The following is a 27,183-nucleotide window of genomic DNA, read 5'->3' as shown; positions in this document are numbered from 1 at the left end:
AGTATACCTCTGGTAGACTCACTCGTACCGTGCGAGCCCCGGCAGGGACCCCTACCTACTTACAGAAGTATAAACCAAAATAGAAATGATTCAAATATGCTTCAGAACTATTTGTCTGTCTGACTGCTCTTGAGCTGCAGCACGACCGCCACACTAACTGCACCACCGCCACCACTGCCACACTGACTACACCACCACCACCACACTGCTCCTAACATCAATTACCGGCCTCACACTCCACCACTGACCGCACCGGCTCCAGGAATTAATAAGGAGAGGCACCAAATAGGTTCCCCCTGGCCTGGACAAATAGGTTCCCCCTGGCCTGGACAAATAGGTTCCCCCTGGCCTGGACAAATAGGTTCCCCCTGGCCTGGACAAATAGGTTCCCCCTGGCCTGGACAAATAGGTTCCCCCTGGCCTGGACAAATAGGTTCCCCTGGCCTGGACAAATAGGTTCCCCCTGGCCTGGACAAATAGGTTCCCCCTGGCCTGGACAAATAGGTTCCCCCTGGCCTGGACAAATAGGTTCCCCCTGGCCTGGACAAATAGGTTCCCCCTGGCCTGGACAAAGAAGTCCCCCCTGGCCTGGACAAATAGGTCCCCCCTGGCGTGGACAAGTAGCCAGCACCAGTGATGACGGGGCCCTAGTGAATGAAGGTGTTAATACAGGCAATAAAGTGGTCCCCTGCGCGTGCAGCCTCGCCGCTACACGACCCGTGCACCTCCAGCCCCTCTCCACATTAATTACCTGTTACAATCTGTTGCACATCGCCCGCAGTGGCCGGGTGAATGAATAAACAATCCGCGCAGATGGCCTGGTTGGGTTAATGTGTTGACACACTGGTGGTGGTGAGGGGGGGGGGGGTAGGGCTGGTGGTGATATGTGGTGGTGGTGTTGGTGTCCAGAGGGGGGTGGTTGGGCAGGTGGTGGTGTGTGGTGATGGTGGTGAAGTGTGGTGGTGGTGTTCAGGGGGGGGGGGGGTAGGGCAGGTGATGATGGTGGTGGTGTTCAGGGGGGGGGGGGGAGCAGGTGGTGCTGGTGATGGTGGTGGTGAGGTGGGGGGTAGGGCAGGTGATGGTAGTGGTGGTGTTCAGGGGGGGGGAGCAGGTGGTGCTGGTGATGGTGGTGGTGAGGTGGGGGGTAGGGCAGGTGGTGATGTGTGGTGGTGGTGCAAGAAACAAAATTAAAAATGTTAATGGCATATGCAACAAAGCTTGTCCCTGAGGTAAGGGGAGTGAGCTATGAAGAAAGACTGAGGGAAGTGGACCTCACTACACTGCAAGAAAGAAGGAATAGGACAGACATGATAATGACGTAGAAGATTCGGAGGAGAGTTGCCCAAGAAGAGAGAAAAGTAATATGAGGAACAGTGGAACAAGGGAACATTCTTGGAAATTGGAGACACAGGTGAGTCACAGAGATGTGAGGTGAGTCACAGAGATGTGAGGTGAGTCACAGAGATGTGAGGTGAGTCACAGAGATGTGAAGTGAGGCACAGAGATGTGAGGTGAGTCACAGAGATGTGAGGTGAGTCACAGAGATGTGAGGTGAGTCACAGAGATGTGAGGTGAGTCACAGAGATGTGAGGTGAGTCACAGAGATGTGAGGTGAGTCACAGAGATGTAAGGTGAGTCACAGAGATGTGAGGTAGAGTCACAGAGATGTGAGGTAGAGTCACAGAGATGTGAGGTGAGTCACAGAGATGTGAGGTGAGTCACAGAGATGTGAGGTGAGTCACAGAGATGTGAGGTGAGTCACAGAGATGTGAGGTGAGTCACAGAGATGTGAGGTGAGTCACAGAGATGTGAGGTGAGTCACAGAGATGTGAGGTGAGTCACAGAGATGTGAGGTGAGTCACAGAGATGTGAGGTGAGTCACAGAGATGTAAGGTGAGTCACAGAGATGTGAGGTGAGTCACAGAGATGTAAGGTGAGTCACAGAGATGTGAGGTGAGTCACAGAGATGTGAGGTGAGTTGTCGGAAAATCCGACACCATTTAATAATCATACAAATAATTGCTGCTGTATTACCAACAAGTTAACCCATAGAAAACGTAACTTGTAGTGGAATTACCGTCTATAGAAAACGGGATATCATCACCACATACTATTATAATTCACCAGCTATTCTGCTGGGAATTATTCTTAAATACATTAGTCTTTGGACTTTACCATCAGAAAAACATCTCATATAAATTAACTTAATTATCAATATTAAAGTAGAGTAAATGTGACCCTTCTATCACTTTCTGTTATCTGGACAATGTAAGCCAGGCAGGAGTGGTGAGGGAGGGGGCAGCCATTGTTTAGACTAGACCAGAGGCTCTCGGGAGCAAATACGGCTCCTGTTAATTTTACTTGGACGTAGTGTTATGGAAACCAAAGGTGTACCATTATCACACGCTGTCAACAAATTCAAGTTAAGTGTCTTTCCGAAACCCGTTTATCTATCATTAGTGGCCATTAATGTCATTGGGTAGGGTGGTCCAGTTAGATCACGAAATCGCCTCATACTAAAGGTAATTAAGCCAGGTCTTCATTGTTCCATGTATAGTGTTTTCTCTGATATAGCTTGTCATATATAGGATTCTGGCTTTACAGCTAGCGCCCTTTTAACAGGTCAAGACGAGGAAGCAAGACTTTGTGCACCAGTTACTGGGTGATCTTATCTTGAGGTTATCTTGAGATGATTTCGGGGCTTTAGTGTCCCCGCGGCCCGGTCCTCGACCAGGCCTCCACCCCCAGGAAGCAGCCCGTGACAGCTGACTAACACCCAGGTACCTATTTTACTGCTAGGTAACAGGGGCATAGGGTGAAAGAAACTTTGCCCAGTGTTTCTCGCCGGCGCCTGGGATCGAACCCAGGACCACAGGATCACAAGTCCCGCGTGCTGTCCGCTCGGCCGACCGGCTCCCTCCTCTCTGATGGAAGCTACCTCAAAGAGGATAATTTGGTGTCTACACCCTAGTTATACCTGGTGGACTAACCTGCTGTACTATAAGATAAGGAACCTCTTCAATGTATGTAGTTAATACTGTAGTTTGATTGGCTGCATATATATAAATTAATATAAACCCCCCTAATGAGTAGAGGATCGATTTGTGAGATTATGACATTATTGCAGAAATACAGTCCACTCATTATCATACAAATTGCTATCGAAGTATATAAATTAACGTAAATATAAATTCATATAAATTAAATAAATATAAATCTCGCAGGTCGGTTCCCACATGAGTCACAGAGATGTGAGGTGAGTCACAGAGATGTGAGGTGAGTCACAGGGATGTCAGGTGCTGCTTCCTCAGTTCAAGTGTCGTAGATGAGTTAACGGACTACATGAGGAAGTTGTGGAAGACAATTCCATAAAGTTTGATATGTAAATGTGATCAGAAATATTTGTGAAAAGATTGAATTGCGGTTGACCCTCCTATTACATCTTTGTGAGAGCGCGCGCGCGCACACACACACACACACACACACACACACACACACACACACACACACACACACACACACACACACACACACACACACACACACACACACACACACAAACCATTCCTTCGCCAGTGCCCACACCAAACCTTCCACCACCTGAAGATAGAAAAGACTACAGGGCAACCTGGACAAATTGCAGGAATGGTCTAGAAAATGGCTACTAAAGTTTAACTCAGGTAAGTGTAAAGTAATGAAATTAGGTGAAGGGAGCAGGAGGCCGAACACAAGGTACCATCTGGGAGGTAAAATCCTGCAAGAGTCAAATAGAGAGAAAGAACTGGGTGTTGATATCACACCGAACCTGTCCCCAGAATCCCTATGAAAAGGATATTATCAGCGGCATATCAAAAATTTGACAATATAAGAATTGCCTTTTGAAACTTGTGTATGGAATCATTCAGAACCTTGTTTACCACTTACGTCAGACCAATCCTGGAGTATGCCGCTCCAGCCTGGAGTCCATATCTGGTTCAACTCAAGACAAAGTTAGAGAAGATTCAGAGGTAGGCCCCAAGAATGGTTCCAGAATTGAGAGGTATGAGTTACGAAGAAAGGCTAAGGGAACTAAACCTCACGTCCATGGAAGACATGTTAGATTAGACATGATCACCACCTACAAAATTCTCAGAAGAATTGACAGGGTGGACAAAGACAAAGTATTTAGCATGGGTGAAACACAAACAGTAGGACACAGGTGGAAACTTAGTCCCCAAATGAGCCACAGAGATGTTACAAAGAATTTGTTCAGTGTCAGAGCAGTTAACAGATGAAATGCATTAGGCAGTGTTGTGGTGGAGGCTGACTCCATACACAGTTTCAACTGTAGATATGATAGAGCCCAGTAGGCTCAGGAGTCTGTACACCAGTTGATTGACGGTTGAGAGGCGGGACTTAAGAGCCGAAGCTCAACCCCCGCAAGCACAACTAATTGAGTACCCCCCCAGCTCCTACGGCAACCCTCCAACCTGCCTAATCCGGTGGGGAAGGGGGGGGGGGGAGGGAAGGTCTTTGTGGCTGAAACTTTAATTTGGTCCGTTTGGTGCCCCTTGTCCCTATAATTATCTGTCATTGGCAACCTTTAACCCGCGTGAGGCCATCTGGCGGGTGAAGACGCAGGTGTTTCCTAGTGGTCAGTCTTGCCCTCGCTCACCACTGACCTTGACTTCATCACGCACCGCGGGGTCTCTCTCAGTCACACTGGCTTCCTTATGCACACTGGATCCATCACATTATTGCTATCTGAAAACTTCAGGATGAAGAAAATGTAATATTAAAGAGAAAATTTGCTGAAAGAAATCTTTAGGTTGGTGTGAAGCCAGAGCCGCTGGCCGGGCTGGGAGGAGCGGACAGTGGGAGTCACGTGACGGTGCTCGTTAGCAGCCGGACAGCCGGTCCTGGAGGGGCCGGCGGCGGCGGTAAACACACTCCTTCTTATCTCAGACTTAAAGCAAATGTCCTTATTTATGGCCGTAATGAGCGCCACCTGAGGCCGGGCGGCATTAGCCAGCGCTCTGTGCCAATATGGTCTTAATCCCCAGCAATCTGAAGGATTATTCCCCGAGAGAGAGGATAAGGTACAGCTGTGATTGACTGGTAAGGAGGAAGATACAGCTGTAGGAGACAGGGAAGGAGGAAGATACAGCTGTAGGAGACAGGGAAGGAGGAAGATACAGATGTAGGAGACAGGGAAGGAGGAAGATACAGATGTAGGAGACAGGGAAGGAGGAAGATACAGATGTAGGAGACAGGGAAGGAGGAAGATACAGATGTAGGAGACAGGGAAGGAGGAAGATACAGATGTAGGAGACAGGGAAGGAGGAAGATACAGATGTAGGAGACAGGGAAGGAGGAAGATACAGATGTAGGAGACGGGAGGAACACTCCAAGCCGTCACAGAAACTACCACACACCACCTGTACTACTTTCAGCGAGTGGCTGAGTGGACAGCACGCTAGATACGTAATCCTGTGGTTCGGGGTTCGATTCCCGGCGCCGGCGAGAAACAATGGGTAGAGTTTCTTTCACCCTGATGACCCTATTACCTAGCAGTAAATAGGGTCACACATAAGGGGCATAACTGGCAAACCCCTCACAGTGTTCAAGAGAGAACTGGATAAGCACCTCCAAAGGATACCTGATCAACCAGGCTGTGACTCATACGTCAGGCTGCGAGCAGCCGCGTCTAACAGCCTGGTTGATCAGTCCAGCAACCAGGAGGCCTGGTCGACGACCGGGCCGCGGGGACACTAAGCCCCGGAAGCACCTCAAGGTAGCCTCAAGGTAGGTACCTAAGAGTTAGACAACTATTACGGGCTGCTTCCTGGGAGTGTGTGTGTGTGTGTGTGTGTGTGTGTGTGTGTGTGTGTGTGTGTGTGTGTGTGTGTGTGTGTGTGTGTGTATGTATGTGTGTGTGTGTGTGTGTGTGTCTGTGTGTACTCACCTAGTTGGACCATTTGACCGACACAACCTCATTTCTTAAATTTCTGTGTGATTTAGTCATCAAATCTTCAGCCATGTTACTGTAACTCATCATCCGTATGTGTGCAGATAAGCTTGTTTTTGATGTACAGGCTGACCCCACCTTGTAACCAGTTCCCTATCACATCCGAAATATTGAATTCTGGCATCCATATCTCTCTATTATAATAGTCCTTTAAGTGAGTTTTAGTTAAAGATGCAAACAATGCATTTGCCTCATTTATGAGAACAATAAGTGGACTAAGTGCACTTTGTGTGTGTGTGTGTGTGTGTGTTTACTAGTTGTGTTTGCGGGGGTTGAGCTTTGCTCTTTCGGCCCGCCTCTCAACTGTCAATCAACTGTTTACTAACTACTATTTTTTTTTCCCTCACCACACACACACACACACCCCAGGAAGCAGCCCGTGGCAGCTGACTAACTCCCAGGTACCTATTTACTGCTAGGTAACAGGGGCACTTAGGGTGAAAGAAACTTTGCCCATTTGTTTCTGCCTCGTGCGGGAATCGAACCCGCGCCACAGAATTACGAGTCCTGCGCGCTATCCACCAGGCTACGAGGCCCCTAATGTGTGTGTGTGTGTGGGTGTGTGTGTGTGGGTGTGAAAAAATAGTAGTTAGTAACCGTTGATTGATAGTTGAGAGGCGGGCCGAAAGAGCAGAGTTCAACCCCCGCAAACACAACTAGGTGAGTACACCACCACCAGTACTACTGCCACAATTGGATGACTAAGTTTGACACTACAGCACGCCTTGTATCATGGTGGAAATGGAACAAAACTCCTTAAGCCACATTTACTTTTGCCAACGCACAAAGCCTCAAGTGAAAATCGTGACATACAGTTCTTCTCACCAATGATCTTCTAATCAAGTAGAATTTACCGTGTGGACCATTCACATAAGGGGGACCACAGGTACAGGGTAATCACAATATAATTTTGTTAAATAGATGTGATAGATTGGATATGCAAAATGGATGAGTAGGTTTGTATTTTAAAGCGGAACTAGTACGCACAGAGTTCATAAACTCTATAAATGAGGTGGTGGAGGTGGTAACCCAAGTAGAGAATATAAACCTCGTTATGTTTCTAATACAGAACCCGAGAGATACAACGCCTGAGAAACTTACTGAAAAAAAAAATAGACAATTGCCTCAATAATCTAGAAAACGCCGAATATTATCTTACTTGGACACGTCAGTCTACCAAGTTTTAGAGGGAGAATTACAAGCAATAACGTTATAACTGGTTGTTTTCAGGATGATTTCCAATCACATTTAAGAAAACTACTTAAGAGCTCAACTATACCAGAGCCAACGGGGAACGAAGACACTTGCGGTATGATCTGCTGGAACACTGACACATATATTAGGAACACTCCCAGTCTGAGACACTACAGACATCATGAACTCATAGGAGTCCAAACCTGGTATTCTTAATACACATAATTCGTCCAAGAAGATTAACATGCGGGAAGGACCGTGCATTAAATTAAATGTTAACAATAAGAGGATTGACTTGGAAGGTAAACACTGAACTAGCAAACATCCAGTGTGAAGACGTCTTTAGTACAGTAACGTCCTCATAAGCGTACCAGTCAACCTGAAATTTGTTCCTTTGCTAAAAGTCTAATAGAAGACCAGCTTAGAAAGAGATCGCAGACGGATCTGCACAAAAGGGGAAAACTGAAAATAATAATTAGAAACGAATATCCCAACAAAATGTAATTTAAACAGAGAGCTTGAAGAAATAGAGCAGAAGCTGAAGCGATCATATCAGACTGAAGAGATAGTGTAACAGACATTAACACGAGCACAGCAGACTTTGAAAAGCAAGTTTTTCACTATACCCATACATTCTGCTCCCGGGTCTCCTGACACCAAGAACTTTATATTTACAAGGAAACGCAAAGTACCAGTAAGACGAGTGCTCAGTGTAGTATTAAGAAATGGCTTGGATACAGGAGAGATGCCAGAAACACCTAAATCAGCAGTTACAGGTCCACTCCACGCCACCCAGACACGCGGTACAGCATCCAAGTTAATGGGACCGTCTCAAAGCACTCGAAATATACTCTAGAAAGGAGACGAGAAAAGTATCATATAATGTGCATAAATCACGAAAATTAACACGTAATGAAAAATATGAGTCTCAGACCACGGAGGAAGAATTAAAACAGGAATTTCCTTAAGTACTTTCGTATATTAATACATCTTCAGAAGGAAGATGTATAATTATACGAAAGTATTTAAGGAAATTCCTGTTTCAATTCTTCCTCCGTGGTCTGACACAGTATCATATAATATATAGATGGAAGGTACTGTAAGGCCAGGTCCCAAATATGCCCTACAAAATAACATACTGGAGCAAAGGATATGGCAGGAAATGGAGAAGTTTATTGCAACCGGTTCTCGCACTTTCGTATAGTCAATATTGACTTATTAAATACCTGCATATGTGACATACTTAAAATACTAGTTTACCTTGAAAAGCTTCATAGAAAACACCGACCTTACCTATCCTTCTATGTTAAGATAAGCATCTTATTGCTTCGTAATTACAATTATTACTTAACTGGATTAAGTAATAATTGTAATTACGAAGCAATAAGATGCTTATCTTAACATACTAAGAAGGTTTAGGTAAAATCGGTGTTTTCTATGAAGCTTTTCAAGGTAAACTAGTATGTTTAGTATGTCACATATGCACGTATTTAATAAGTCAATATTGACTGTAAGAAAGTGCGAGAACGGGTTGATCTATTGAAGGGAATAAAGGCGTCATAAGCACCATCACAGAACATTATATGAACAAGAAGGTATCTTCAGTCATATTCCAATATATATATATAAGAAAAATCGCCGGAATAAAAGTATTGTTCAAGAAACAGTTGAACACGTTCGTGCAGGATGTGCCAACCAGCAATGTTGTTACATGTGGGTCTGCATACAAAACCAAGCCTGGCCCCAGGTTAGGTTTGGGGAGTATAAGAACTCTAGGAATCTACTTCAGACTATAGTCAAGGAGGGAGGTGCAGGTGTGATTGACAGGCAGGGAGGGAGGTGCAGCTGTGATTGACAGGCAAGGAGGGAGGTGCAGGTGTGATTGACAGGCAGGGAGGGAGGTGCAGCTGTGATTGACAGGCAAGGAGGGAGGTGCAGCTGTGATTGACAGGCAGGGAGGGAGGTGCAGCTGTGATTGACAGGCAAGGAGGGAGGTGCAGCTGTGATTGACAGGCAGGGAGGGAGGTGCAGCTGTGATTGACAGGCAAGGAGGGAGGTGCAGCTGTGATTGACAGGCACGGAGGGAGGTGCAGCTGTGATTGACAGGCAAGGAGGGAGGTGCAGCTGTGATTGACAGGCAAGGAGGGAGGTGCAGCTGTGATTGACAGGCACGGAGGGAGGTGCAGCTGTGATTGACAGGCATGGAGGGAGGTGCAGCTGTGATTGACAGGCAGGGAGGGAGGTGCAGCTGTGATTGACAGGCAAGGAGGGAGGTGCAGCTGTGATTGACAGGCATGGAGGGAGGTGCAGCTGTGATTGACAGGCATGGAGGGAGGTGCAGCTGTGATTGACAGGCATGGAGGGAGGTGCAGCTGTGATTGACAGGCATGGAGGGAGGTGCAGCTGTGATTGACAGGCATGGAGGGAGGTGCAGCTGTGATTGACAGGCATGGAGGGAGGTGCAGCTGTGATTGACAGACATGGAGGGAGGTGCAGCTGTGATTGACAGGCAGGGAGGGAGGTGCAGCTGTGATTGACAGGCAAGGAGGGAGGTGCAGCTGTGATTGACAGGCATGGAGGGAGGTGCAGCTGTGATTGACAGGCACGGAGGGAGGTGCAGCTGTGATTGACAGGCAAGGAGGGAGGTGCAGCTGTGATTGACAGGCATGGAGGGAGGTGCAGCTGTGATTGACAGGCATGGAGGGAGGTGCAGCTGTGATTGACAGACATGGAGGGAGGTGCAGCTGTGATTGACAGGCATGGAGGGAGGTGCAGCTGTGATTGACAGGCAGGGAGGGAGGTGCAGCTGTGATTGACAGGCATGGAGGGAGGTGCAGCTGTGATTGACAGGCATGGAGGGAGGTGCAGCTGTGATTGACAGACATGGAGGGAGGTGCAGCTGTGATTGACAGGCATGGAGGGAGGTGCAGCTGTGATTGACAGGCAGGGAGGGAGGTGCAGCTGTGATTGACAGGCATGGAGGGAGGTGCAGCTGTGATTGACAGGCATGGAGGGAGGTGCAGCTGTGATTGACAGGCAGGGAGGGATGTGCAGCTGTGATTGACAGGCACGGAGGGAGGTGCAGCTGTGTGTTCAGTGTTGGTAGCCTGATCCCAACAACATACATTGTTCATTTAATTGTTATTTGCAGTTATTCAGTGTCGTCTGTGTTGAACTTTATTCTCAATTATTGCTTACTCCTCTTCCACCAGGATCTGTTACATGAAGCCTCCTTGAACAGCCGCTCGCGCTACGTTCTGTAATCCTGCGGCGGAGTTGTGCTCTAATTGTGCTCTAAGGGAGCCGGTCGGCCGGGCGGACAGCACACTGGACTTGTGATCCTGTGATCCCGGGTTCGATCCCGGGCGCCGGCGAGAAACAATGGGCAGAGTTTCCTTCACCCTATGCCTTCTGTTACCTAGCAGTAAAATAGGTACCTGAGTGTTAGTCAGCTGTCACGGGCTGCTTCCTGGGGGGGGTGGAGGCCTGGTCGAGGACCGGGCCGCGGGGACACTAAAGCCCCGAAATCATCTCAAGATAACCTCAAGATAATGTATGGTCCTGCGGCAGACCTTCAGTGTTCCTCACCGGTAATATACTTCTCTACGACCTTTGTCATCAGCGACCTTTGTGTGTGTAGCCAGGTACCCAGGGAATGTAACTTCCTTTGACCTTTAATGACCGCCGTGAGCCCGCCTGCACTACCAGGGGTACCTTGCCACTCTTCTCCCCTGCATGACCTCTACATGAACCTGATGGATCACCTGGCTCTCCAATTATCCAGGTGTCTGACACTTAACTAATTATTGGGAGTGGCTTAAACAGACCGATTTGAAACCGTTACGGCACACCTATTGTGTAGGTCCCGTGACGGGTGGTTGGTCCAGCCACCTGGTCCGTGGTGAGGGTGGTTGGTCCAGCCACCTGGTCCGTGGTGAGGGTGGTTGGTCCAGCCACCTGGTCCGTGGTGAGGGTGGTTGGTCCTGCCACCTGGTCCGTGGTGAGGGTGGTTGGTCCAGCCACCTGGTCCGTCGTGAGGGTGGTTGGTCCAGCTACCTGGTCCGTGGTGAGGGTGGTTGGTCCAGCTACCTGGTCCGTCGTGAGGGTGGTTGGTCCAGCCACCTGGTCCGTGGTGAGGGTGGTTGGTCCAGCTACCTGGTCCGTCGTGAGGGTGGTTGGTCCAGCCACCTGGTTCGTCGTGAGGCTGCCTCACGTACTCTGACGGGGGAATACTGGTGAACACGTGTGATGACTGATGACTGGCTGCTGATGACTCGCCTGGACTCGGAGTTGTAATGACTCGTGACACAGTCAGTTATAACTGACGGGAAGTTTCTCTTTGGTGCCTCAGGGAAATGCTCTTCCCTTAGGTGTCTTCTTTAGGGACCTGACAGCTGAGTGGACAGTGCTCGGGATTAGTAGTCCTGAGGTTCCGGGTTCGATCCCCGGTGGAGGCAGAGACAAATGGGTAGAGTTTCTTTCATTATGATGCACGTACTCACCTAGCAGTAAATAGGTACCTGGGAGTTAGACAGCAGCTACGGGCTGCTTCCTGGGGGCGTGTAACGAGGAGGAGGCCTGGTCGAGGACCGGGCCGCGAGGACGCTAAGCCCCGAAATCATCTCAAGATAACCTCAAGACAGGTTGGCTGCAGCTTGGACGAGCCCAGCCTGAGAACGGGTGGAGACGGTTGTGTGGGGTCTTGTTCATATTTGTTTCACCTGAAGCTAAAAGCCAAGAGGAAGCTAATTGTCTGCTCATGAGAGACGATAAAGTGGTTGTAGTGAGTTGTTGTTGTTGTTAAGTTGTTGGAGAAAGGTTGTTGTAAGAATTGTTTGCACTTCTAATGTTTCATGTTATTGACTAACCAATTGTAAAATTAAAGGTTATTTATAACTCCCATTCTTTCATATATGTGAAATATGAGGGGGGGGGGGGGGGGGTGGCGGCCTGGGGGTGGCGGCCTGGGGGTGGCGGCCTGGGGGTGGCGGCCGGGGGGGTGGGGGCCCGGGGGTGGCGGCGTGGCGGCCTGGAGGTGGCAAGAGACTGCTGCAACATATAAAGCCTGAAGTGAATACGAGAGAACACGGAGCAACACCCACGCACCTGGTGGTGTGGTGAGGAGGTCTCACCACACGGCCACCACACAACACCTCCACCACACACAGGAGCATTGTGAGCACTCTAGACTCTCCAGTCCAGGTAGGCTTAAGGTGGAGGCTCTCCTCGAGTTGGGGTTGATTAGTTTTGTGGGAAATTTATAAACAGTATAGTCATGTTTAGCTGTTTTTGAATGCAACATGGAAGCATGTATTTACTGTTTGTGCTTGCAGGATCCAACTGTTAGCTCTTGGGCCCGGCCTTTCTAACCGTCGGTCGTTTAGTCTCTCGTGTACTGACTCCCGACTTATGTTTTCCTGTATCATATCTTCTACAATTTGTCTCTCACTATCACACATCGCCAGGATACAGCCTCTAGTAGTTGTCTAACTCCCAGGTACCTATTTACTGCTAAGTGAACATAGGCATCAGGTAAAAGAAACTCGGCTCATTTGTCTCTACCTCGATTCGGAACCACACCGGGGCCCTTAGGACCACGACGATGTCCACTCAGCTACGATGACCTGTGCGCGTGACCACGTGGAAGCACGTGCGCGTGACCCCGGTGACGAGATAAAGACCGGAAAACGTTGTGTTCATTACGGAGTCCCACATACTCTCAGATCAATAGAACACACCGGCCAGCGCTAAATACATTGCGGGGGTTGGTTGTTGTGGCATCTGGTACAAAGGTCGGGTCGGGGGCCAGAGCTGGACCTTAATTGCCCGAGATTAGCCTATCATGTGGCCGGAGAATGCATAATTGAATGGGATTTAGCGTGGTGGCCGGTGGCGGTGTTGAGGGCGAGGGTCCGGCGGGAGTACACGGGGCCCTCCACCTTCCTGCCAGGTGAGGCACACAGCGCGGGCACGTCCTGCCGCGCCCCCCTCATTAGTCACCTTAAGAGGTACGTGGTGCCTGTGTGTGTGGGGGGGGGGGAGGTTACCTGTGTGTGTTTGGGGGGGGGGATACCTGTGTGTGTGTGGGGGGTGTACCTGTGTGTGTGGGGGGGGGGGTGTACCTGTGTGTGTGTGTGTGGGGGGTACCTTTGGTTGGGGGAGGTGTGTAGTGAGGTGTGTGCATGTATTCGTTGCGTGGAGAGTGAGGGCTTGTGTTGGTGGGAGGGGTGTAGGGGGAAGGGATAGTGTATGGGTGGAGTTTCTCTGGGGTGTTGAGGAGGTGGATGTGTCCTGGGGAGTGTCTCTGGGCTCCTCCACCTCGAAGCCACCTTTCTCACTCTGTTTTTTTTTGTGTGTGCTCTCTCAGTTCTTATGGTTGCCAGTTCTCTCACTTCGCTTCTCCACCACCTGTCCACCACCTTGTCCACCAGCTTGTCCACCAGCTTGTCCACCAGCTTGTCCACCAGCTTGTCCACCAGCCTGTCCACCAGCCTGTCCACCAGCTTGTCCACCAGCTTGTCCACCACCTTGTCCACCACCTTGTCCACCAGCCTGTCCACCAGCCTGTCCACCAGCTTGTCCACCAGCTTGTCCACCACCTTGTCCACCACCTTGTCCACCACCTGTCCACCACCTGTCCACCACCTGTCCACCAGCTTGTCCACCAGGAGCAGCATCACACGTGTCCTCACACTCAGGACACTACAGTCTCCTCTTGAGGTTATCTTGAAATGATTTCAGGGCTCAGCGTCCCCGCGGCCCGGTCCCGGACCTGGCCTCCTTTTTACTACACACACCCCGGGAAGCAACCCGTAGCAGCTGTCTAACTCCCAGGTACCTATTTACTGCTAGGTGAATAGGGACGTCAGGGTGAAAGAATCTCTGCCCATTTGTTTCCGCCTCCACCGGAGATTGAACCCGGAATTTTAGGACTACGAATCCCGAGCGCTGTCCACTCAGCTGTCATGCCCCACTACCTACCTCCTAGAAGTCTTCCTAGACTTATTTTTCCAGTCTCAGTAACCTTGTCGTAGAAGACGATCAGGTTTGTCAGGCCAGAGTTTTCCCTTATAAGTTGGTGTTGGTCGCCCGCCAGTCCTCTCCTGCTGGATAGGATAAGGGAGCGGTAGGCTGAGAGTAATGGAGACCCTCTCTATTATTATTAACCTGATAATTTCAGCATTTTACACGCAATACTTGTTCCCCTTCCCTGTGGAGCCGCCCCCTCCCCTGTGGGGCTGTTTCCCTTCCCCTGTGGAGCCGTCCCCCTCCCCTGTGGGGTCGTCCCCCTCCCCCTCCGCGTTCGGAGGCGTTGGCCTCCTCCTCCCCTCCCGAGCAGTCCCGCTCCTCTCTAGAACTATCCCCCATCACTTCTCGAGCAGTTCATCCCCTTCCCTCTCGAGCTATCCCCCTCCCCTACTCTACCGAGGCGTCACCTCCCCCCATCAAGTCCTCCCCCCTACTGGAACAGCCCCCGTCTCCCCAAAACTGCAATCCTCTTCACCTTCTCAAGGAAAGGGGGGGGGGGGTCCTGCAGCAGCTCCCTGTGAGTGCAGCACCTCTCTGAGAGTGCAGCACCTCTCTGTGAGCGCAGCACCTCTCTGAGAGTGCCGCATCTTCCTGTGAGTGCAGCAGGGGTCCTGCAGCACCCCCTGTGAGTGCAGCAGAGTCCTGCAGCACCTACAGTTGCTCCTCAAGGTAGTACCATCAGCAGAAGCAGCATCCAGGGAGGGATTAATTAGAATTTTTGTTAATTACTGAATCGCAAATCCCTGACGGCCCACAAGATTGGAAATCGCGCCTCCGTCCCCATTTTTCCCGCCAATTCATTAGCAAAGACAAAGGGTCTGGAGGGTCGGGCGCGGCGCTGCTGTTTCAACTATTGCGGCCCTCGATTGACTTGTGATGGGAAATTTTGGTGTGTGTGTGTGTGTGTGTGTGTGTGTGTGTGTGTGTGTGTGTGTGTGTGTGTGTGTGTGTGTGTGTGTGTGTGTGTGTGTGTGTGTGTGTGTGTGTGTGTGTGCTCACCTAGTTGTGTTTGCGGGGGTTGAGCTCTGGCTCTTTGGTCCCGCCTCTCAACCGTCAATCAACAGGTGTACAGATTCCTGAGCCTATTGGGCTCTATCATATCTACACTTGAAGCTGTGTATGGAGTCAGCCTCCACCACATCACTTCCTAATGCATTCCATTTGTCTACTACTCTGACACTGAAAAAAATCTTTCTAACGTCTCTATGGCTCATTTGGGCACTCAATTTCCACCTGTGTCCCCTAGTGCGTGTGCCCCTTGTGGTAAATAGCCTGTCTTTATCTACCCTATCAATTTATCTAGGAATCTTGTATGTGGTGATCATGTCCTGTCTAACTCTTCTATCTCCCAGTGTTGTACTCACTTAGTTGTGGTTGCTGGGATTGAGCTTTGGCTCTATGGTCCCGCCTCTCAATTGTCAATCTACTGGTGTACAGGTTCCTGAGCTTCTCGAGCTCTATCATACCTACATATGAGATGTGCATGCTTGCGCATGTGTGCGTACATGCGTGCGCGCCTGTGCATGTATTGGTGGGTGATATTGGTGGTGTGCGTGCGTGCGTGCGCAACCCGTCTTCGACTCAAGTTCATTCCATTCAGCGGTCGACCCCACAGACGCATTCATGAATTTTTACACGCTGTTCATTGAAAACGGATGGGGGTGGTGTAGGTGGTTGTGTACTCGCCAGTTTGTGCCTGCAGGATCGAGCATTAGCTCATGAACCCCGCCTTTAGTTTGAGTAATGCTGTTATTTCTGGCCCATTTCCTTATCATAGCGACTTTTACAATTATAAGTAAGTTCGCTTCTACAATCTGCTGCTTGTGTTCATTTCATTCCCCCTTCATTCTATGACTTATTTCCTTTGACCAACATTTCTATGACTTATCTAAAGCTCAAACTTACATCCATGTCCTCTTGCACTATTGGTGTTCATTGAGAACATTTGCTCTTTTTCTTCATTAAGAACATTTGCTCTTTTTCTTCATTAAGAACATTTGCTCTTTTTCCACTTCGTCAATCCCCTTAAGTATTTTATAAGTCTCTACCATGTCTCCCTTTCACTCTCCTTTTTTTCTAGCGCCGTAAGTTTTAGTTCTTTCAGTGTCTATTCATATCCCTTCCCTCGAAATTCGGGGACGAGCCTTGTTGCAAACTTTTCAACCTCTTTGTGCTTTCATTTTTTTTGTAAGATGGGAGCTCCGTGATAAGGCAGCATACACAAACACTGGTCTCACTCTGGCTATGTACAGCAATCTAAATGCCTCACATTTAGGTTCTTGAATGATGTTCGGACTTTTAGCTCGTATACAATATGCTGGCGACATTATTGTATTCATTAGAGTCATTAGAGATTTTTGCATCAAATGCAGCGACGACGCTAGAGCCTCTAGAGGCTCAACGCATCAGGTTACCATGGTTGTCAAGACGATGCTACCTAGAGGAACCAATCAGCACAAAGCAGGACAGTGACGACTTTCAAGGAAAGTGCCAAGATTGGCGGAGAAAGGTCACTTCACGCCGGAGTTTCAGGGTCACACCTGCCAACTGTCGCTCTGCTACTGCTGGACGGATACCGTCAACCCCGTGCCTGTCAGAACGATCAAACCAGAAGATAGGAGCAGTATCCAGCAGGGAGTGCGAGCCCAGGAGCTGAAGCGGTTGTGGGAGGGTTGTGGAAGGTGTGCAGCAGGCTTGCAGGACTGGCAAGCTGCAGCGACCATGAGACAGACCTCATGTGAGAGGTCTTCGTCGCCAGGAAGGACGACTGCGTTACAAGAATGCATGCAGGCGTGCCAGGGATGGGTGCCAAGATGCTACTGCACGAAGAAGTCGGCACTGTTTCCTGTGGAGTTGGCACCTGGCGACAATCCTCCAGGTGCAAAGTGTGTGCATCAACAGCTAGCAGGCAGACCCAGGAGCTGCACACTCCGACGGTTTGGTCCATAGGTAACGACGGGCCCGGAAGGTCAGGGACACTCTAGTGATAAACAGCATTATATATGCAGCAGCAGTTAAGGACTGAGGTTAAGACCCGGCCTGTCATGTGAGAACCCGCACCTTCACAGTAACTTGTATTTATTTGGTTGAGGCGGGTGTGAGAACCGACCAGTATATTGATGAAGTTAAGGAACCATTACAATAATACCGGGCAACAAGACGTTGACCCAATAGCGAGAGTCAGTGTTTATGCAGCAACAGAGGCAGAGGTTAAGGGCCCGGGGCAGTTATGTGAGAACCCGCCCATCTTAGTGACCGCCATATATTATTTATGTGGCAGTAAAGCAGTTGTGGGAACTGTGACGACACCCCACAAGCCTATGGTTTATAGCCAACTAATTCAAGTAGCGGTGTGGCAATAGCCTAGGCTGCCTGGCACATGTTGAGAGTCAATTTTTACATTTAGTTACTTTTGCATGTTATGTGTGTATTTATGTATTAATTGTGGGTTAGATTAAAAGTGACTGAACGCGACGACGCAGTGAATGGATATTTACGTCTGTGTACGAATGAGATTCATTCAAAGATACATAGATATTTGTCGAGCAAGTGGATGGTGCTCCATAGTCTTCCCGGCTTGATGCCTTCTTTTGATAATTACTGAGCAAGTGTAATGGTGAATTATGACACTAGGCTTTGTTTTGAATTTTGTGTTAATTTATGTTATTTGGAATACATGAGTATTGATTTTTAATATGTGCATTTATATGTGATGAAGTGATATATTGGCCAAGAAGAGGCTTTTGATTGATTTACTAAAAAAATTACTTTTTGTGATTTTGAAAAGTGCATTATAATAATGTTATTGTTGTAAATGCTGTTAAACTTACTTATGCTATCATTACTACTTCCTACTGTCCTTGGGAGACTTTGGTCTGATTAAGGTTCTGATGTTCTAGCCAGATGGAGACTGATATTAATCTGACAGTGTGATTGTGGGAAGAAGAGGCGGCGGTTGGTGAAAGACAGTGACTGCCACAGTAGCAGGCCACAGCCAGCAAAAGTGTTGCTTGCTGTGACCTGCAACTAAAACTCCTGTATTAAACATCTTTGTGGCTCATACAATTGACGTAATATCCCGTTTTCTGTTCGTCGGTCCTCGAGTAGATTAGATTTGGGCAATTTAGTACATCAGTTGAGTGACGTTGTGATTGCTCGAGAGGACGGGCTGGGTTGAGATGGATGCTGTGCTAATTGTGATGAGTGGTTGCGAGGAAGTGTTGTGGGCGTGCATGAGGGTCGCAGGCGGGGCTTTAGCACTCACGCTCGACACTGTAAACACATTTAGGTGAGCACACACACACAGTTACATACACACATTGTATGTAATTGTTGTTGATTGACAGTTGAGAGGCGGGACCAAAGAGCCAGAGCTCAACCCCCGCAAACACAACTAGGTGAGTACATTACCACCTGCGTCTGATCCAGGACGGAGAAGATCTGTTAATTTTGACTGATATAAATTTGATAACGAATTTTAGTCGATTTATATAATGTTATATGAACATGATTTAGTACAAACAACACATTCACGTACAAACTACTATACATTTAAATTATTTAAATATATTTTAAGTTTTGTGCAGTACGAGACGATTCACGATCACATAATTGCCCTGTTCTAACAACATCTCAGAGAACAATTAGGCAATTAAAGTTATGTTGATAAATAACTTGCGTGTTCGACAACCATTAAACGTGATTTCCTCAGACCAAAATATCTGTGAGCCTCTTGGGACTCTCAGGAATCAATCAATCTCACAGCTTCCAGATAAAAATTCACCTTAATCTCCCTGGCGCCACTACGATAATCAGAGGCCAAGATTACGTCTTGGAATATCGCTGGAAGCTTGTCATTCAAGTTTTGCAGGTTCTAGTATTTCTTAAGGACGCTACTGAAGGTTAAAGGTTTCATAGTGTTGCCAGAGAGAGTAGCGAAGTAGTTCCGGAAGAAAATTCTGTACAAAATGTGTCAAGTAAAGATGTACTTCGAGGAGAGAGTTTCAGCGAACGGCTTGTGTCATAATTCTTCATTCTTCAGGAAGACGAACGTTCTGTGATGTAACGGGGAGGGTTATGTGTACTATATTCCAGTGGAATACATTCCAGAGGGAATGTATTCTGTGAAGTCGTAGATGAGGTTTGATGGTGACGGTTAAATCTGAAGGTGATACACCTGGCGTTCAGTAATATTATACGGGCTGGATAGTATCCTAAATTGTGTTGAGGTGGAGCGCTCCGAGACATGGCAGCCAGCGAAGGAGTCTTGAGAGAAGGGCGTTCCAGGCTGTTGCTTCAAGAGGGAGAAAGTTTAGATAGGGTTGCAGGGCGATACTCCAGGATGGGAAGGAATTTTAGATAGGCATTCCAATATTTTTTCCTTTTTGGTAGGAGAGCGTTGTGTAAGGTATTGTTGAGAGCTGGAGGCGCTTCTTCGGGGTGCTGCCAAGGGCGAGGTTTTTCTGGCTTTATGGACGACTACAGTTCTCACAAGTGTCTCGAGGAAATTTATAAAGAAGCCGGAGATGAACTAGATCAAATCTACACTGATGAGTCTACTAATCCTGCCAGTGGCAGGGCTGGTGCAGCATACACTGTAATAGGAATAATGCCTTTCAACGCAGAAATGAGAATTAAAAGTACGTATTGATAACTGTGCCTCTTCAACACAAGTAGAGCTAACTGCCATAGTTATGGCGTTAAGATGCCTTGAGCGAACATTAATGGTGTAGTGATCTGCACTGATTCAAAAGCAGTGCCAAAGCCTAAGTAAAAATCGGACTGAAAATCCTGCGATAGTCGCTGAAATTAAGAAAGCTGTGAGAGTACTTACCAACCAGAAAGATTCAAGTTTCTGTGGATCCCCTCCCATGTTGGAATATGTCGGAAATGAATGAGCAGGTGTGCTGGCTGCTGAAGGAAACCATATTGAATACTTCATACCCAAGACTCAACTACAAATTAGAGGCAACATCACCGTAGCAAGGTAACTGAGGAAAGGAGGATAAAAGCACAAACCAGCGATGGTTGCAGCTGGCAATCCCAATCATTATGGACGAAGAGGAGGAGGCCGCGGGAGAAAATCAGTAATAGCGAGAATCTGTCTTGAATACAAATATCCATGGAGATTTGGAATGGAAACATCAGTTGAGCAGTGGAGTTGCAGAATCTGTGGTGAGAGTGACAGACACCGCCTTGACCACTATCTACGTGAATGTGAACACCTGAGAGACATTATGTGTAGAATAATAAAACCCACATTGTTTGAGTTAGGAAAACACTATAAGTCAAATATTGATACTGTTCATAAAACATTCCCCCATTTTGCACCCGCAAGATAACGTAAGATTTTATGGGTTGACAGATATCAACCTTCTTGTTTGAGGAGCTGTTCACTTGAGACAGTTAAGCAAGTCCCAGCTGTGTCTGGGTACAAGTGACAGGATGAACAACCCAGCGGGTTTTCTTCCTATTGGGAAGTGTTGTTCATGCAGCTTTGGCGGTGTGTCCACTCACAGGATGAGTGGCGCTGCCCAATAAACTCGCCCCTCGGGGCAAAATTTAAAAAATTTAGTCCTCATTCTGGGATTTGCTGCAGACTAATGTTTTTTGTTTTCAACAACTGTGGGAATCTTCCTGGAGTTCTCGGTGTTTTGTACAATGTTACTACCGGCATCCGTATATATATAGTTTTGTCTTAGGAAGGGCTGAAGTTCACATAGTGCGAACAAACGCTTTTGTTAGATGCAGGTTAATGTTGGTTCACCAAGTTGGGATGAACCTAAATTCGTTTTGTTTCATAAATAGTGAGTTTCAGAAAACAATTATTTCTTAGAAACCTTAAGTTTAAAATCAATCACATCCTCCAAAAAATATGGAACTTTAAGAAACTATTGGTCAAGCGCAGGAAGACAGGCCGCTGTACCCAAAAAGTTTACATTTTGTTCTTGAATTCTCCAAATAAGTCGCCAGGAGAGTGGATCAGTAACTATTCAGCCTAACCTTTCCTAAGTCAAAAAAAAAAAAAAAATCATGCGACTAATACAAACCATCTTAGGCCTAATTTAAAGCCACCACCCACACTACCACTAGCCACCACCCACACTACCACTAGCCACCACCCGCACTACCACTAGCCACCACCCACACACTACCACTAGCCACCACCCGCACTACCACTAGCCACCACCCACACACTACCACTAGCCACCACCCGCACACTACCACTAGCCACCACCCGCACACTACCACTAGGCACCACCCACACTACCACTAGCCTCCACCCACACTACCACTAGCCTCCACCCCCACTACCACTAGCCTCCACCCGCACTACCACTAGCCTCCACCCACACTACCACTAGCCTCCACCCACACTACCACTAGCCTCCACCCACACTACCACTAGCCTCCACCCGCACTACCACTAGTCACCACCCACACTACCACTAGCCACCAACCGCACTACCACTAGCCACCACCCGCACTACCACTAGCCTCCACCCACACTACCACTAGCCTACACCCACACTACCACTAGCCTCCACCCACACTACCACTAGCCACCACCCACACTACCACTAGCCACCACCCACACCACCACTTACCACCACCCACACACCACCACTTACCACCACCCACACAGTACCACTAACCACCACCCACACACCACCACTTACCACCACCCACACAGTACCACTTACCACCACCCACACAGTACCACTAACCACCACCCACACACTACCACTAACCACCACCCACACACTACCACTAACCACCACCCACACACTACCACTAACCACCACCCACACACTACCACTAGCCACCACCCACACACTACCACTAGCCACCATCCGCACTACCACTAGCCACCACCCACACACTACCACTAACCACCACCCACACACCACCACTAACCACCACCCACCCACTACCACTAACCACCACCCACCCACTACCACTAACCACCACCCACACACCACCATTCACCACCACCCACACACTACCACTAACCACCACCCACACACTACCACTAGCCACCACCCACACACTACCACTAACCACCACCCACACACTACCACTAACCACCACCCACACACTACCACTAGCCACCACCCACACACTACCACTAGCCACCATCCGCACTACCACTAGCCACCACCCACACACTACCATTAACCACCACCCACACACCACCACTAACCACCACCCACCCACTACCACTAACCACCACCCACACACCACCATTCACCACCACCCACACACTACCACTAGCCACCACCCACACACTACCACTAACCACCACCAGTCACAACAACCATCACCAGCACCCAGCGAGAGAGAGAGAGAGAGTTTATGCAAGAATGCCTCGCTCTTCCACCAATTAAGTGCGTATAAATCTACTTAAAGAATGTAGCGCCTCTTTTTTCCCGCTCCTTTCGGCGTGGATAAAGCAGCACTCATTATAGCCAGGCGGAGGCCAGATGCCGCCCGGCCTCCCGCTCCACATCGTCACCTTCCTCTGCGTCTCGCCCTCCCCGCCTGCTGCTGCTGCTGCTGGAGCACCCACAGGCGCCTCTGGCCACCAGGGGCGTCCCTACATCACCTGAAGGCCGCGCTCCTCCGCCAGGTGATGTTGGTGCAGTTTCCCCCGTGAATGAGAGCGGAGTGATGGGGCGGCAGCGGGTTGATGGGGGTGGCGGGAGCGGCATTTTAGCAGCGGGCGATCCGTTCCCCCATGTTTCCTCAGTGCGTACTTCCAGATCACGGCCCTCTTTTGCCACCATTGGAGAACGTTAAAATAAAATACTGTATCGCCACCCCCCGAGCAGGGTAACGAGAGGGGGCGGCGCCCCCGCCCCCTGATATATGGCTCGATCTGTGAGTGTCGGATTATCAAGGCGATGGGGACAGGGGGGAGGGTCAGTGCCACCCCGGGTATAGGGGCGAGGGTGCCACCCCTGGGTATAAGGGCCAGGGTGCCACCCCGGGTATAAGGACGAGGGTGCCACCCCGGGTATAAGGACGAGGGTGCCACCCCGGGTATAAGGACGAGGGTGCCACCCCGGGTATAAGGACGAGGGTGCCACCCCGGGTATAAGGGCGAGGGTGCCACCCCGGGTATAAGGACGAGGGTGCCACCCCGGGTATAAGGACGAGGGTGCCACCCCGGGTATAAGGACGAGGGTGCCACCCCGGGTATAAGGACGAGGGTGCCACCCCGGGTATAAGGACGAGGGTGCCACCCCGGGTATAAGGGCGAGGGTGCCACCCCCGGGGATAAGGGCGAGGGTGCCACCCGCGGGGATAAGGGCGAGGGTGCCACCCCCGGGTATAAGGGCGAGGGTGCCACCCCGGGTATAAGGACGAGGGTGCCACCCCGGGTATAGGGACGAGGGGTGCCACCCCGGGTATAAGGGCGAGAGTGCCATCCCGGGTATAAGGGCGAGGGTGCCATCCCGGGTATAAGGACGAGGGTGCCATCCCGGGTATAAGGGCCAGGGTGCCACCCCGGGTATAAGATTGTATTGAACTTAGAATTACTTTATTTCTTGGCTTGTTAGGCTTAGTAGGGGTGAGTGCGGCGATGATGGGGCTGGCAACTACGCCTCCCAGATATAATGCAGCATTGTATTTTCTTGAAGGAAAAGAAATTGTATCAACAAATTTTCATCATAAAAGGTTGTATATTTATAATTAGGAATTACTCTCCTACTCCCTAAATTACTCTCCTGTAATTCGTAAGAATTACAGAAGAGTAATTACACAAAGGTAACAACACAACACACAGACGTTGTCATTATCAAACTTTATTCGTAATTACTTACACAAGTAATTGCAATATTGGCTGGACTAATCAGGTGTACAATAATCTAAGTCAAACTGACAGAATATTTTGGGCATAAAGTGAGTGACATTTGGCTTACAAGTTGATAAATGACATATTGTAAAACTAAAGTGAAGTTTAACATTAGTGCGGCAAGACATTTTTGGCACAATTTATATCACAAAATTAAGATAAAACAATTAGAAGTAAAATTAATATAAACCAGTTACACCATCAGGTGTATATATACACACACTCAGCATTCTACATCAACATATTCTGGAACTCTCCCGGCTTAAAAAACACGCCAAACACACAGCTCATATAACATCGATCTGACTTTAATTGGACTCAAAATCAGAGAGAGATGGATCACTGACAGTGCCTGTCAGTGATCCATCTCTGTGTGACAGTAGTTCCTTCATAGTTTCCAAATATCCCCGGGAGTTCCTCCCTGCTTTCTCTGCTGACTGACTAGTTGTTTTATCATGTCTCGTATACTTGCTGCAGCATAATGTCTCTAAGCCATTCGTACATTGTATTTCCTAACACTTTCTATGTCTGGAAAAGTAAGAGTGACCGAAGAAATAGTTGATTAAATTTGCTTGATGAGCGATTTCTTTCAGATATAATTATATCAATTGTTTGGGAATTATTTCTACACATTTGGGTGTGGACATCAGGCCAGATAGGAGATCACAATGAGTGCGAGGATGGTCACCCAGGATATGTCTAGAAACATTTCCTCCATTCACAATTAAGTTTACCAATATCAGTATTTTGAAGGTCCCATAGTTCATTCATTCAAGCTTAGACATTGACTTAAATAACTTTGCTTGCGACATTGTATCAAGGTGACCAATATCACTAAGGATGACACTTGTTTTATCTTTCGGGTCTCTAATTGCATCATAAAAAAAATAACAAATGGACCTCTCGAGGATATAATATTCTCAAGATGCTTCTCAGAATACTTTACTGAAATCTCTCTGCCTAGTAATTTTAGGTTGTATTCTGCACAATATCTTTCACATATTTCTATCTAGTTTTCCATAGTCTCTTTGGTCGGTCGAAGTAGAATTGGATGACCAGATTAACACACAATATTGACCTTAGTGTTGTCAGGACGAGAGTTATCTCACCTCCTCTTAACTCCTTCAGCAATAGAATAAGAAATATAGCAAACAATATTGGATTTGAAACAGCATCTTGTTTGACCTAATTTTTTAATAAAGGCTTTTTCATAGAGGTTATTATTCCATTTCACAGGTAATTTGCATACCTGCTAAGAAATATACAAATATCTAGCGATGACAGGACAGACCTTTTTTTGCTAAACAATTCTCCAAAAGGTTTGGTGTATTCAACATTGTTAAACAGCGTTGGAAGCTCCCAGAAGCAGAGAGGACAGAGTTATCTTAGTACTGAATAGTTTCCGTCGCCACGAAACTACAGAGCGTTGTTGAGTAACCAGTTTTGTATGTTATTTGAAAAGTCAGAGGTGTCCAGTTCGTCAACTGTAGAAAGTTAATGAGTATATAATCAAATACTTTGTGTATTAGTGTGTTTAGGGCAATAGCTCTATAGTTATCAGAGGACACAAAAGCTCTACAGTTCTTTAGAATGGGAAGAAATTCAGTCGTGTTCTATCTCTCCCATGGAGCGATGCACCTTGGGAGAGAAAGTCTGTAAGACGTACAGACTTACAGCTTCGCCATTCAATGTTTAAGATTGTAAGAGTATATGCCAAAGCGACTACCATCTATTTTTAAGCTTTCTTACAGCTTTCTCCACCATTACAGGTGTTTAATATTAGGGGCAGGTGTATACAGGTATCACATACGTAGTTAGGTGAGTTTGACTCTCATCTGTCCGGTATATATCACTGTTGTTCAACGGTGAATATTTTCATTTGAACACATTACAGACATTATGTGGCTCAGGGGAATTATCCATGTCGTTCATTATCAATTTGCATGAATTTTGTATTTTCCAATTTCACTCCAAAAATTCATAAAACGTTTTCCTTGAATGGTTATCATCAACCTTCGATTTAACAATATTATCTTTCTCCTTCTTAATGTTATTTATGGCGTGATGATACAGAGTCCTGGTGCCTCGTCTGGTCTGGGGTGGCCAGTCATCTCTGGGGCACCAGCATGTTTCCAGAGGTTATGGCAAAAGATAGATCTATTTTGGGATTCACTAACGTGATCATTCCAACTAAGTCTGCATCTCCGTCTTTTTCTATTAAGATATATATGCTCTTCCCCGGCCTGTCTAGCACTGATATGACAGATGTTAACAAGTCATTTAGACTGTTCTGATGTAAATTACACTGAAGATTAGTGCAGGCAATTGCAGCAGTTGGAATTAGAATATTATCCAGTTTTCCGTTAGGCGGGCAGTTAACGTTATCCAGGTGAGCAACAGTTGTCTTCTTCCAACTTAGATGTGTTCCAGGGAGGTTTCTGTTCTCACTGACAGTAGCAACGTGTGAGGTATAGTGAAGGTGGCCAAGACAGGAAGATGCCCGGGCAGGTTCTCACCACCAGTGACCACCATCTGATACCATTATACCCGCAGGTCTTACCAGTTAGACTATAATCGATAAGACAATTAACAATATAAGACCTACCACTTCTATCCGGTGATAGAAAGCTAAAGTTAATATTAAATTCATCATTGACAGCATCAGTGAACACATTAAGCAGACTTACGTACGCATCTTGTCGAGAAAGGTCGGTGTTAAGGGTCGCCTGCCAGCATGAGGTCAGCATGTTACAGCATGAGGTCACACAGTTACCCAATTTAGATATTTCTGATAATACAGCTCCATACACATCTGCATAGTTGCTGTTGCTGGTGAAACAAAGACATGCACACACATAAACAAATACTGCCAACCCTCATTAGAGATAAGTACATCGATAGTGCTCCCCTATACGGTATTGACATCAACTTTACATTGAATGTTATGCTATAGGATCCCAATACCACAAGAGGGTCTTGCAGGACCCAGCCATCAGATGTATATTATATATATATATATATATATATATATATATATATATATATATATATATATATATATATATATATATATATATATAATATCTCTCCGGGG

The 27,183-nt window shown here is 47.7% G+C and overlaps 1 protein-coding gene across 1 annotated transcript in view; it reads right to left on the bottom strand.

Annotated features, from left to right (window-relative positions):
• Positions 1-13,878, bottom strand: part of LOC138350108 (A-kinase anchor protein 5-like) — a 47,675-nt gene extending 33,797 nt beyond the window's left edge. Inside the window, exon 1 of the mRNA XM_069300402.1 lies at positions 13,594-13,878. Coding sequence (XP_069156503.1) covers positions 13,594-13,878 — 285 coding nt within the window. The remainder of the gene's footprint in view (positions 1-13,593) is intronic.
• Positions 13,879-27,183: the final 13,305 nt, after the last annotated feature.

This window comes from Procambarus clarkii, chromosome 44 (assembly GCF_040958095.1).
Source record: "Procambarus clarkii isolate CNS0578487 chromosome 44, FALCON_Pclarkii_2.0, whole genome shotgun sequence".
Classification (NCBI taxonomy): Eukaryota; Metazoa; Arthropoda; class Malacostraca; order Decapoda; family Cambaridae; genus Procambarus; species Procambarus clarkii.
Note: the sequence above shows the minus strand (reverse complement) of the source record. Positions and strands in the feature narration are given on the sequence as shown.